The sequence below is a fragment of the Mixophyes fleayi genome, chromosome 5 (assembly GCF_038048845.1).
Source record: "Mixophyes fleayi isolate aMixFle1 chromosome 5, aMixFle1.hap1, whole genome shotgun sequence".
In the NCBI taxonomy this organism is placed as follows: Eukaryota; Metazoa; Chordata; class Amphibia; order Anura; family Limnodynastidae; genus Mixophyes; species Mixophyes fleayi.
The window spans coordinates 124,079,383-124,092,839 of record NC_134406.1 but is presented as its reverse complement, the minus strand read 5'-3'; the positions used below and the strand labels follow the sequence as shown (position 1 = coordinate 124,092,839).

At 45.8% G+C, this 13,457-nt stretch overlaps 1 protein-coding gene across 10 annotated transcripts in view; it reads right to left on the bottom strand.

Annotated features, from left to right (window-relative positions):
- The window catches only part of PTPN3 (protein tyrosine phosphatase non-receptor type 3), a 607,886-nt gene that overhangs the window by 395,063 nt on the left and 199,366 nt on the right, over positions 1 to 13,457 (bottom strand). For all 10 annotated transcript variants that reach the window (XM_075212795.1, XM_075212800.1, XM_075212794.1 and 7 more), the window contains one exon: positions 12,506 to 12,569. In XM_075212795.1, coding sequence (XP_075068896.1) covers positions 12,506 to 12,569 — 64 coding nt within the window. The remainder of the gene's footprint in view (positions 1 to 12,505; positions 12,570 to 13,457) is intronic.

The following is a 13,457-nucleotide window of genomic DNA, read 5'->3' as shown; positions in this document are numbered from 1 at the left end:
CCCTCTATGCTGGAGAGACCATGCCCTGGTTGCTAGAGGAAGCAGTCTCATCCAACTCTACCAATTCTGAACTGCCTTCCACAGTATCTTCATCCAATCTGGCAAATCTGCTGGGATTGCTTAGCTCAGAACTGGCCTGCCTCTTCCTCCCTCTGCTACCCTTAGTAACTGTTACCCAGCTGACTACCTGTGCATCCTCCTCTGTCTCTGCTCCACCCTGCTCAGCTAACACATCAACGGTGAGCTGTAAACTCTGCTCCAGGTTGGCAATCTCTCTCAATGTTGCAATGGTCTGCTTTAGATCAGTTACCTGGGCTTCCAAAGAGACCAATTGCTCACATTTCTCACAGAGGTATAAACCTTGGAACACTTGCTCCAAGTGTGCATACATATGACAAGATATGCATTGAGTGAGATCATCAAGCCTGCTACCACTCATCTTATTATGGCTAACCTAACTTGTTATAGCCTACAATGAGCTTAAGAGTACTATCCTTTGCTAGCCACTTACCAGATTAAACAAACAGCACTTGAAATCAAACAACAGTGGAAATCACAAGCTCAGTGAAATCGCTTACTACCTCCTGTTAAATAGAGCTTGCTCTAACCAGCTGTATCAATGTATGCAATTAAACCACACCCACTAGCTCTAACAGAAAGAAAAATATATAAATAAAGAAAAAAGAAAGAAAAAAAAATAAAAATAAAAAAGGGACACTTAATAAACACACGGAAAAATGAATCCGCTTCAATAAACACACAGAATAATTTCCCAAACTATATCACTCTCTCAACACAGCACAGCAATCAGGGCCGGTGCTAGGGTCCTCGGTGCCTTAGGCACAATTTAAAAATCCCCCCCCCCAGCACACTGCCCCGCGAGTCTAAAAGTTCCCCTCCCCTCTTTTTCCTTACCTTTAAGGTGCTCCTCACTGCTGCTGCCGGGTCCCGTCCCTCACTGACACTGTCGGGGCCGTGATGATGATGTGGAGGAGAGCCGTCGGAGGGAAGGTCCGCCCCATCAGTTGTTGGAGGGGAGGAGGGCGGTCATGATCCATGGCCCCTCGCCCCTCCCTGTGGATTGAACGGAAGCTGTGCGGCGGCCGCGAAAGGTATGCTCAGCGGTCGCCGCACAATATTAAGGTACAGCGGTAATAAAGTACCCTACTTCTGTGGCGCCCTCCAGAGCCCGGCGCCCTAGGCAACTGCCTAACCTTGCCTAATAGGAGCACCGGGCCTGACAGCAATCCTTACTGGATCTAACTCCACACTTTAAACAAACAGCACTTGAAATCAAACAACAGTGGAAATCACAAGCTTAGTGAAATCGCTTACTACCTCCTGTTAAATAGAGCTTGCTCTAACAAGCTGTATCAATGTATGCAATTAAACCGCACCCACTAGCTCTAACTTGTAGTGCCAAAAATTGTATTAGATAGATACTGCTGACAAATATGACTTATTTTTGACAGCCACAAAAATTAGTAAAACACTGGGGAATATAGGACACCCCAAAGCACTTTGTGCAAATTTTTTTTTTTTAAAAAAGCCTCCTCTATCCCCCTCTCTTCCTGCTCTAACAATTGCTAATATAATTGGTATAAAATAATAGAATTGTATAGAATAGAATTGAAACAATAATGTGTACAATTATTGCTCTGTCCCTGTGCTAATATAGCCTGTGACCTAACCCTGCTCTCTCCCTCTGTCAAATGGCGATGGATTGCTGTGGAGGCGGGTATTTATGCTTTTCAAATCTCGCGAGAACCGAGCTCAGAAATACGAATACGTCATGATGTCGTTTTGCCTCAATTTCGATACCGAACGGGCGGGAGAGCACTGAGCCCGCCCATCTCTAATTTAGAGTATTGCTGTCTTGAAAGTGAGGAGCTGATGCTGAGTTGGGCATACGCTGACATGCTTAGTGTAAGATACACAAATTTGAACTGTGCATGCCCGCAATAAAATGTGTACACCTATTAGAGATGTGCGCTGACCCTCGTGTTTTGCTTCTAATCTGGTATTGGTTCTAACCTAACTTTGTGTTTTGGCTTTGATAACGGTTTTCTTGAACAAACGCAAAAGGTTTTGGATTTCCTTAAACATTGTGAAAAATAGGTAACAATGTAATTTTGAGCTGCTCCTGTATTACTATTCATAGTGATAACATTCATTTCCAGTCATTTGCAGTCTATTTTCTAATGATCCCGACACAACGATCCCAATTTTCAAGAATTTTGGCCAAAGTCTGCAGCAAGCTGTCTTTATGAAGGATTTTGTAACTTTGCCATCATTGCATTTGCATTTTCTGATTCAATTCCAAAAGTAATAAACAGCATAGTGTTGAAACCTCCCTTCCATTGCACCCAAACCTCCTTTGAATTTTTTTGGGGTGAGCAGCTGTGTGCTCACCCTCACAAACACTCTTTTTTTCAATATGGATGTCACTGAATGAGTCTTTCAAACTGCCAAGTATTGAAAAATACTTGAAAAGATTAGAATATAATATATATAGGCTTTTTTGGAGTGTGCAACTGCTTCTGAATCCACACGCAAAACACCCAGTTTTTTTTCAAATTTATTTCAGTTGTCACTGCCCCACACAAGATTACTTTTACTAGAAACATTTCAAATTTAAAGAAATCTGTTTGTTTTTTAGATTCTTCTGCTAATAGTTTTACAGGAAAGGTACTCAAAGAAATAAATATGCTAGTTAGTTTAGAATGATATCTATCTAACTCTGTATATACTGGCTAGTACTAATAACAACAGTTGCATTAACAACAATCAGTAACCACTAGTCTATGTAAAGTCTATTTAAGATTGAAATGAAAAGCATCCATAATGTCGGATTTCAAGTAATCCAAAACGCTCATCTCTAATGCCTATGTCCATAAGCCAGGGCCGGACTGGCCACCTGGCACTTCCGATGGCTATATGGGCCGGCCCGACTCCCCCTGTCTTCTTGGTGGCTGGAGGAACCAGCCACCTCTGCTGCGCGCTCCCCAGCTCCCTCCCCCGTTATGCTGTGCAGCCAGTTACACTGGTGAGTTTCCTGTCTTTTTTAATTATTTTTTTTTTTTACTGAAGACGGGGGGGGGTGCGATTTTCGGTGGGAGGGGGGGGTGCCGCGATTTTCGGGCGGGGGTGCCCGCGATTTTCAGCGGGGGGGGTCGCGGGGGTGCCGCGATTTTCGGGCGGGGGTGCCCGCGATTTTCAGCGGGGGGGGTCGCGGGGGTGCCGTGATTTTCGGGCGGGGGTGCCCGCGATTTTCAGGTGGTGAGAGCCAGGGAGTGCTGGGAAAAGGGGTGAGAGCCAGGGAGTGCTGGGAAAGGGGGTGAGAGCCAGGGGGTGCTGGGAAAGGAGGTGAGAGCTAGGGGGTGCTTGGAGAGGGGGTGAGAGAGCCGGAGGGGGTGCTGGGAAAGGGGGTGAGAGAGCCGAAGGGGGTGCTGGGAAAGGGGGTGAGAGAGCCGGAGGGGGTGCTGGGAAAGGGGGTGAGAGAGCCGAAGGGGGTGCTGGGTAAGGAGGTGAGAGAGCCGAAGGGGGTGCTGGGAAAGGGGGTGAGAGAGCCGAAGGGGGTGCTGGGAAAGGGGGTGAGAGCCAGGGGGTGCTGGGAGAGGGGGTGAGAGAGCCGAAGGGGGTGCTGGGAAAGGGGGTGAGAGAGCGGAAGGGGGTGCTGGGAAAGGGGTTGAGAGCCAGGGGCTGCTGGGAGAGGGGGTGAGAGAGCCGAAGGGGGTGCTGGGAGAATGGGTGAGAGAGCCAAAGGGGGTGCTGGGAGAGGGGTGAGAGAGCCGAAGGGGGTGCTGGGAGAGGGGGTGAGAGAGCCGAAGGGGGTGCTGGGAGAGGGGGTGAGAGAGCCAGGGGGTGCTGGGAGAGGGGGTGAGAGCCGAAGGGGGTGAGAGAGCGGAAGGGGGTGCTGGGAAAGGGGTTGAGAGCCAGGGGCTGCTGGGAGAGGGGGTGAGAGAGCCGAAGGGGGTGCTGGGAGAATGGGTGAGAGAGCCGAAGGGGGTGCTGGGAGAGGGGGTGAGAGAGCCGAAGGGGGTGCTGGGAGAGGGGGTGAGAGAGCCGAAGGGGGTGCTGGGAGAGGGGGTGAGAGAGCCAGGGGGTGCTGGGAGAGGGGGTGAGAGCCGAAGGGGGTGAGAGAGCGGAAGGGGGTGCTGGGAAAGGGGGTGCTGGGAGAGGGGGTGAGAGAGCCAGGGGGTGCTGGGAGAGGGGGTGTGAGAGCCGAAGGGGGTGAGAGAGCGGAAGGGGGTGCTGGGAAAGGGGGTGAGAGAGCTGAAGGGGGTGCTGGGAGAGGGGGTGAGAGAGCGGAAGGGGGTGCTGGGAAAGGGGGTGAGAGCCAGGGGGTGCTGGGAGAGGGGGTGAGAGAGCCGAAGGGGGTGCTGGGAAAGGGGGTGAGAGCCAGGGGGTGCTGGGAGAGGGGGTGAGAGCCAGGGGGTGCTGGGAGAGGGGGTGAGAGAGCCGAAGGGGGTGCTGGGAAAGGAGGTGAGAGAGCCGAAGGGGGTGAGAGAGCCAGGGTGGTAGGGGGTGCAGGAAGAGGAGTGAGAGAGCCGGGGGGTAGAGGGTGCAGGAAGACGTGTGAGAGAGCCAGGGGAGTAGGTGGTACAGGAAGATGTGTGAGAGCCAGCGGAGAAGGTGGTGCAGGGGGTTAAGTGAGAGGGACAAAGGAGAAGATGGTGCAGGGGCATAGGTAAAATAAAGTGTAAAGGGAGAGACATCTTAAGAATGGGAATGTCAGGGATGCAGCCATCATAAAACACAAGTAGTAATGAAGAATGGAAATGCACAGAGGGGACAAGTGTTAAAAAAAATAAAAAATCAAGCCTTCATACTCCATTCACTTATATTTTCTATACCCTCACTCCTAAATTTCTGCTTCGACCACTGCCCTCTATTCCTGCTTCCGACTGCCTGTGTGAGCTGACAGCTGCTGATCCCTCCTCGCCCAGCGCGCCCACTAGGAGAACAGAACACAGGATGCCATAATCAGGTAAGTTCATATATTTTCTCGTGTGCAATATGTTTTTAACCATCCTTTCTTGAACTGGGGACACTACAGCGTATCCAATAATGTTTAACACTATGTATTGCTCATTATTGCGCTGTAATGTTTTTTGCATATTTATCTGTACAGAGATTTTTAATTAAGAGGAAAAAACATTGCTTGTCATAAATTTTATCTGTAATTGTGTCAATATATCTATTTTTGTTTGCATTGTAAATGATGTATTAAGCTGCTCTTGGGACTCACACTCAGTATCTGATATGCTGTAGCAATTTTTATTTGTGAATGAGTTTTTATCTGAGCTTTACTAATGATTTGGGGGCACTACTATGCCATAATATGATTTGTGGTCACTTCTGCATGACCAAATATGAATTGAGGGTAATACTATGTGGCATAATATGACCTTGCGGCACTACAATGTGGCATAATATGAACTGGGCACACTACGGTGTGGCATCATATGAACTTCTGCCAAAGGCAAGTCTTTCATTGTTGAATATGATGGGAGCCCAAAGAAGTTGCTGTATCGGGGCCCAAAATTCCTCTTGTCAGCCCTGCCTGTGAGTCAAGGGGGTAGACGCCTCCAGGTAAATAATCTAAATGTTTCCTATCTAATCAAACTGATGGATCACATCCAATTATTTCTCACCCACCTCCTCTATCCCCCTTAATTTATATACTGTGTTATTTAAAATGAATAGAAAAGACGCATATCCAATTACTGTAGTAAAACAAAAATATTTTTCTCTGACATTTTGCTGTAGATGGAAATACTTTTAATGCGGCCGTGTGGATTCAACTGATCATTCAATAGTTATGTTTTTTTTAGATATATGTTAGTTTTATTTCATGTGGAATGATTCATGAAAATTCTGCCATTGCTATTTAATTGAGGGAAAAGGGTACCTGTTACCTATATGTGTGTAAGTACTCTGTTCGTTGTTGCTATTTTGTGGGAGATTTGAAAAAAGCAAAACATTGTTTCCTACAGTGGCGTCTGTATAATTGGTGGTATTGCTGTAGTATGGGGTGGCGTGCTGGTGGCAGTGTTGTAGTGTGTTTGGTGCTTAGTATTGCTAATAAGTAGGAGAGGGTATTGCTATAATGTGGGGGTGATGCCGGTTGCTGTAATGTGGGGAGTGATGCCGGTTGATGTAATGTGGGGGGTGATGCCAGTTGCTGTAATGTGGGGGTAATGCTGGACGCTGTAATGTGGGGGTGATGCCGGTTGCTGTAATGTGGGGGTGATGCTGGTTGCTGTAATGTGGGGGGTGATGTGGGGGGGTGATGCTGGACGCTGTAATGTGGGGGGTGATGCTGGACGCTGTAATGTGGGGGGTGATGCTGGACGCTGTAATGTGGGGGGTGATGCCGGTTGCTGTAATGTGGGGGGTGATGCCGGTTGCTGTAATGTGGGGGTGATGCCGGTTGCTGTAATGTGGGGGGTGATGCTGGATGCTGTAATGTGAGGGGTGATGCTGGATACTGTAATGTGGGGGGTGATGCTGGATGCTGTAATGTGGGGGGTGATGCCGGTTGCTGTAATGTGGGGGTGATTGATGTAGTATGAGTGTGTGTGGGGGGTTATTTATTGCTGTAATTTGGGTACTAATAATGTATTGTCATGGTGTTTATTGATGTAATTGGGGTGCTAATAATGTAATGTTGAGGGTCATTAGGAGAAATAAATACCCCCCCCCACACACACACTCATACTACATCATGTTGTACTGCGCCAGCATCAGTGTGCAACAATATAGTGCATGGAGCCCACAACACGTGGGCCTGTGTGCTTTAAATGCCAGGGCTGATTTTTAGTCCCAGTCCGGCCCTGCCATAAGCAGATCTGACTCGTCTCTCCTTACTGGAGAGGCGGAATGGAGGAGGGAAACGATGGTCAATTGCAGACCAAATACAATGTTGAAAAAAATGTTTCTTGTGCTATGACCTGGTCTGGTGTAATTGTATCTGATATTCAACTGGCGTATATGCTGCTGGTGCAGACCTGGACAAATCTTTAACGAAAATACGCTATTTTTATTAAGGATGAGCGGGCTCGGATTCCGCTAATCCGAGCCCACCCGAACAGTGCAGATCTGACGGGATCCGAGCACTGTTCGGGTACTTCCGCCCGGCAAAAAGATCCGAAACGAGGCTATGACATCCAAGTCTCGCGTCGGATCTCGCGAGACTCGGATGTCATAAATTCTCAGCTTGCGGCCGCCAGGGAGGTTGTAGGGTAGTGGTGCTCCTGCGTGATCAGTCCAGTGGTGCTTTATTCTTGTGTCCTGTGCTCTGTCCTGCTGAGTCCAGTGGTGCTTTGGCCAGTGTCTGTCCTGCTGAGTCCAGTGGTGCTTTAGTCCTGTGCTTTGTTGTGCTAAGTCCATAGTAATTTTATAATTATTAAAAACTCCTAAAAAAATAAAAATAAAACAAAATTATACAAAAAAAAAAAAAAATATTAAAAAATAATTTAAAAAGTATAAAAAAAATTCTAGAGCACTATATTATTGCAGTCCTGAAATATTAGTACTGCAATACCTACGTTCACTGTTCTTGCAGTCCAGAATTATTAGTACTGCTAAATTTACCTACGTTCACTGTTCTTGCAGTACTGCAATCTATATTACTATGTTCACTTTTTCAGCAGTCCCAAAGAATAGGTACTGCAATCTATATTACTACGTTCACTGTTTCTGCAGTCCCAAAAAATAGGAACTGCAATCTATATTACTACGTTCACTGTTTCTGCAGTCCAAAAAAAATAGGAACTGCAATCTATATTACTACGTTCACTGTTTCTGCAGTCCAAAAAATAGGAACTGCAATCTATATTACTACGTTCACTGTTTCTGCAGTCCAAAAAAATAGGAACTGCAATCTATATTACTATGTTCACTGTTTCTGCAGTCCAAAAAATAGGAACGGCAATCTATATTACTATGTTCACTGTTTCTGCAGTCCAAAAAATAGGAACTGCAATCTATATTACTACGTTCACTGTTTCTGCAGTCCAAAAAATAGAAACTGCAATCTATATTACTACGTTCACTGTTTCAGCAGTCCCAAAAAATAGGTACTGAAATCTATATTACTATGTTCACTGTTTCTGCAGTCCCAAAGTGTGTGTGGTTTAGGCGTACGCTCTCTTGTGCTGCATATAATGGAGTACAAAAATTTGGAGGATAAAGTAGGGAAAGATCAAGACCCACTTCCTCCTAATGCTGAAGCTGCTGCCACTAGTCATGACATAGATGATGAAATGCCATCAACGTCGTCTGCCAAGGGCGATGCCCAATCTCCTAGTAGAGGGCATGTAAAATCCAAAAACCCAAAGTTCACTACAATTAGTAAAAAAAGAAAATTCAAATCATCTGAGGAGAAACGTAAACTTGCCAATATGCCATTTACGACACGGAGTGGCAAGGAACGGCTTAGGCTCTGGCCCGTGTTCATGACTAGTGGTTCAGCTTCACCCAAGGATCTAAGCCCTCCTCCTCCCCTCCCCTCTAAAAAATTTAAGAGACTTCAGCTGTCATCAACAACACAGCAAACAACTCTGCCTTCTAAACAGATGACATCACAAATCCCCAAGGCGAGTCCAAGGGTGTTGGTGGTTGCGAAGCCTGACCTTCCCATCACTGTACGGGAAGAGGTGGCTCCTTCCACCATTTGCAGCACACCCTCTGCATATGGTGGAAGGATCACCCACAGTCCAGTTACAGATTTGGCTAATGAAGGTGTGAATGTTATACACCGGGAGGAGGATATTGATGTAGCTGGCGCTGAGGAGGAACTTGACGAGGAGGATGCTGATGTGGTTATCTTAAATGAGGCACCAGGGGGGGAAACAGTTGTTGTCCATGGGATGAAAAAGCCCATCGTCATGCCTGGGCAGAAGACCAAAAAAATCCACCTCTTCGGTCTGGAGTTATTTCTATCCCAATCCGGACAACAAATGTATGGCCATATGTAGCTTATGTAAAGCTCAAATAAGCAGAGGTAAGGATCTTGGCCACCTAGGGACATCCTCCCTTATACGTCACCTGAAGAACCTTCATAATTCTGTGTTTAGTTCAGGAACTGTGGCTAGGACCATCAGCAGTCAAGGGACACCTAAATCCCTTGGTCCTGTTGGATACACACCACCAACACCCTCCTCGTCAACTTCCTCCACGATCTCAATCAGATTTAGTCATGCAGGCCATGTCACCAGCCAGACTATGTTGTGTTAGACATGCGTCCGGTGTCCGCCATTAGTGGAGTGGGATTTAGACGGTTGATGGAGGTATTGTGTCCCTGGTACCAAATCCCGTCGAGATTCCACTTCACTAGGCAGGCGATACCCGGGATGTACAGAGAAGTATGAAAAAGTGTCCTCAGTGCTCTGAAAAATTCGGTTGTACCCACTGTCCACTTAACCACGGACATGTGGACAAGTGGTTCATGGCAAACTAAGGACTACATGACTGTGACAGCCCACTGGGTAGATGCATCACCTTCCAAAGCAATAGCAGCAGCTGCATAAGTAGCAGCATCTCCACAACGGCTGCTCGTTCCAAGGCAGGCAACGTTGTGTATCACCGGTTTTAATAAGAGGCACAATGCTGACAACCTCTTAGAGAAACTGAGGGAAATAATCTCGCTGTGGCTTACCCCACTTAGACTCTCCTGGGGATTTGTGGTGTCAGACAACGCCAGTAACATTGTGCGGGCAGTACATATGGGCAATTTCCAGCACGTCCCATGTTTTGCCCACACCGTTAATTTGGTGGTGCAGCATTACCTGAAGAGTGACAGGGGTGTGCAGGAGTTGCTTGCGGTGGCCCGCAAAATTGCTGGACACTTTCGGCATTCTGCCAGTGCCTACCACAAACTCGAGCAACATCAAAAAAGGCTGAACCTGCCCTGCCATCACCTCAAACAAGAGGTTGTGACACGCTGGAACTCCACCCTCTATATGCTGCAGACGATGGAGGAGCAGCAAAAGGCCATTCAAGCCTACACAGCCACCTACGACATAGGAAAAGGAGTGGGGAAGCGCCTTAGTCAAGCGCATTGGAGACTGATTTCTGTGTTGTGCAAGGTTCTCCAGCCGTTTGAACTTGCCACACGAGAAGTCAGTTCCGATACTGCCAGCTTGAGTCAGGTGATTCCCCTGATCAGGCTGTTGCAGAAGCAGCTGGAGAAAGTGAGGGAGGAGCTATTAAAGCATTGCGATTCCACCAAGCATGTAGCTCTTATGGATGTAGCCCTTCGTACGCTTTGCCAGGATCTGAGGGTGGTCACTCTTTTAAAGTCAGAGGAATACATTCTGGCCACCGTGCTGGATCCTCGGTTTAAAGCGTATGTTGTGTCTCTGTTTCCTGCTGGTCAGGAGATTGTCCTCTGAAGAAGACCGTGACATGGCAACAGCTCCTCCATTTTCTTCAACACCTGTGGCTGCGAGGAAAAAGCTCAGTTTTCCTAAAAGACCCGCTGGCGGGGATGCTGAGAACATCTGGTCCGGACTGAAGGACCTGCCAACCATTGCAAACATGTCTACTGTCGCTGCATTGGATGCTGTCACATTTGAAAAAATGGTGGAGGATTACTTTGCTGACACCATCCAAGTAGACATGTCAGACAGTCCTTATTTTTACTGGCAGAAAAAAAAGCCAGTTTGGAGGCCCCTGTACAAACTGGCTCTATTTTACCTGAGTTGTCCCCCCTCCAGTGTGTACTCGGAAAGAGTTTTTAGTGCAGCGGGGAACCTGGTCAGTGAGCGGCGAAGGAGGTTGCTTCCGCAAAACTTTGAAAACATGATGTTCATAAAAATGAATTATCAATTCCTCAATCAAGAACAGCACTGTCCTCCAGAGACTACAAAGGGACCTGTGGTTGTGGAGTCCAGCGGGGACGAATTGATAATGTGTGAGGATGAGGAAGTACACACTGAAGGGGGCAAGGAATCAGAGGATGAGGATGAGGATGACATCTTGCCTCAGTAGAGCCAGTTTAGTTTGTACAGGGAGAGATGAACAACTTTTTTTGTGTGGGGGCCCAAACAAACCAATCATTTCAGCCACAGTAGTTTGGTAGGCCCTGTCGCTGAAATGATTGGTTTGTTAAAGTGTGCATGTCCTATTTCAACAACATAAGGGTGGGTGGGAGGGCCCAAGGACAATTCCATCTTGCACCTCTTTTTTTTCTTTGCCAGCTCGTTTTGTGGGGGTCCAAACAAACCAATCATTTCAGCCACAGTTTTGTAGGCCCTGTCGCTGAAATGATTGGTTTGTTAAAGTGCGCATGTCCTATTTCAACAACATCAGGGTGGGTGGGAGGGCCCAAGGACAATTCCATCTGCCAACTCTTTTTTTGGCATTATGTGCTCTTTGGGGCCTAGTTTTTCAAACTGCCATCCTGTCTGCCACTGCAGTGCCACTCCTATATAGTCATCCTATGGCAAAGCGGATAACTGCGGCCGTAACAGCTTTGTTGGTGTTAGACGTGCGTCCGGAGTCCGCCTACTGTGCAGTGGAATGTAGACGGTTGATGGAGGTATTGTGTCCCCGGTACCAAATCCCGTTGAGATTCCACTTCAATAGGCAGTCCAGAAATATTAGTATCAGATATTAAACTACGTTCACTGTTCCTGCAGTGCAGAAATATTAGTATCAGATATTAAACTACGTTCACTGTTCCTGCTACATCAAAAAAGCATGAACCTGCCCTGCCATCAACTAAAACAAGAGGTAGTGACGTGCTTGAACTCCACCCTCAATATGCTGCAGAGGATGGAGGAGGAGCAAATAAAGCCATTCAAGCCTACACAGCCACCTAGGATGGGCCACGTGTTTGTGCCGCCGACTTGTGTCGCTTTGCTTAGACATCCAGCTACCTCTGTGCAACCTTTTGGACTAAAAACAATATTGTGAGGTGTGAGGTGTTCACAATAGACTGGAAATTAGTGGAAATGAATGTTATTGAGGTTAATAATAGTGTAGGAGTTAAAAAAAAACCAAAATATGGATTTTAGCACTTTTTATGCTTTTTTTTAAAAAAAATCAGAACCCAAAACCAGAACCAAAACCTTTCGTGGGGTGTTTTGGCAAAACAAATCAGAACCGAAAAACCTCAAGCTAATCAGAACCCAAAACACCAAAAGTGGCAGGTGCACACCCTTAATTTTTATGTGTGTTTGATTTGACCATTTTTTGAACATGTGCTTCCAAATCAGCATCGGGCCCTGAATGTAAATATGCTCTCAATTAGTCATGGAATACCCTGTATTCCACTTTATCGAATTCTCCTGATTCATTATTTTTACTGGGAAAAGTATGCTTGGTAAAGAACAAAAAACAAAAAAATCAATAAAATGAAAATAAGTAAACAAAATCAACACAATCCCATTTCTCTGTGCTACTGGGTGCCGTTTGGTTATACGGTAAATACAGCCCTGTTACTAGGTCTCAAGACCTGTATGTTGGTAGCATCAGAGCAAATAAAGTTACTTACATGTTTCTGATGTTGTTGAATGAAAAACTTTTTTCTTTTAAAAGAGATTTTCAGAATGTTTACCCTAGATGGAAAAAAAATATCAGATATATAAGGTACCAAACAGTTAAAATCATTTACTTTCAATGTCTTATTCACATTGGAAACCGTGTGAATAAATCAAATGTAAAACATTTGTTAAACATTTGTAAATTACACATTCTTTTTTCAGTGTTGCAACTTGTGATTGTACGTACTACTTCAGACACATTTGTACATTACATTTGATGATGCATAGTTACATGTCCTCATAAATAAAAAGTAATACATTTGACACCTGTAGACTGATAGGCTCTAAGATTTGTATGCATAACATTATCTGTACTGATTCAGGGCCTGATGCTCAGGAAAAAGGCACAAACCATGTTTCAATGCAAGGGGTGCAAATTAATTTTTGCATGCAGGGAAATACGGTCTGCTTTTGTTTGCATATAGTACACAAATAATGAACAGCTTTATTTTTCAACTGCAATTTAGAGTTGATCTGGGAAATGTCTACTCTAAATCTGTGAGTACAGTTTAAATTGGCCCTATCCCCCCACCCCCAGTGCAATATTTTTGCCAAGGTACAAATTTGCTCCTTTTTATTTGTTTTGCTCTTAACTCAAAAGCAGGACCTCAGTGCATGAATCTATATTTTATCAGACTTGCAGTCTATGCAAACATTTGTTTACAGGTAATATTTTATCTTGGAAATTCAGGACATAATGATATTGTAAAAATCTACAGTCCTTCCCCCTCTACCACATCCATAAGAATTAGTGTAATTAGGATGTCATCAATAGGGCAGTTTTTATAGCACAGCAAAAAGGGCTGTTTCATGGGGCTGTTAAGACAAAGGGACAATGATTATATCACATTCAAGTTAAGTTCCATATTGTTTCATCTGCACTTGCTAATTCAAAGCGACATT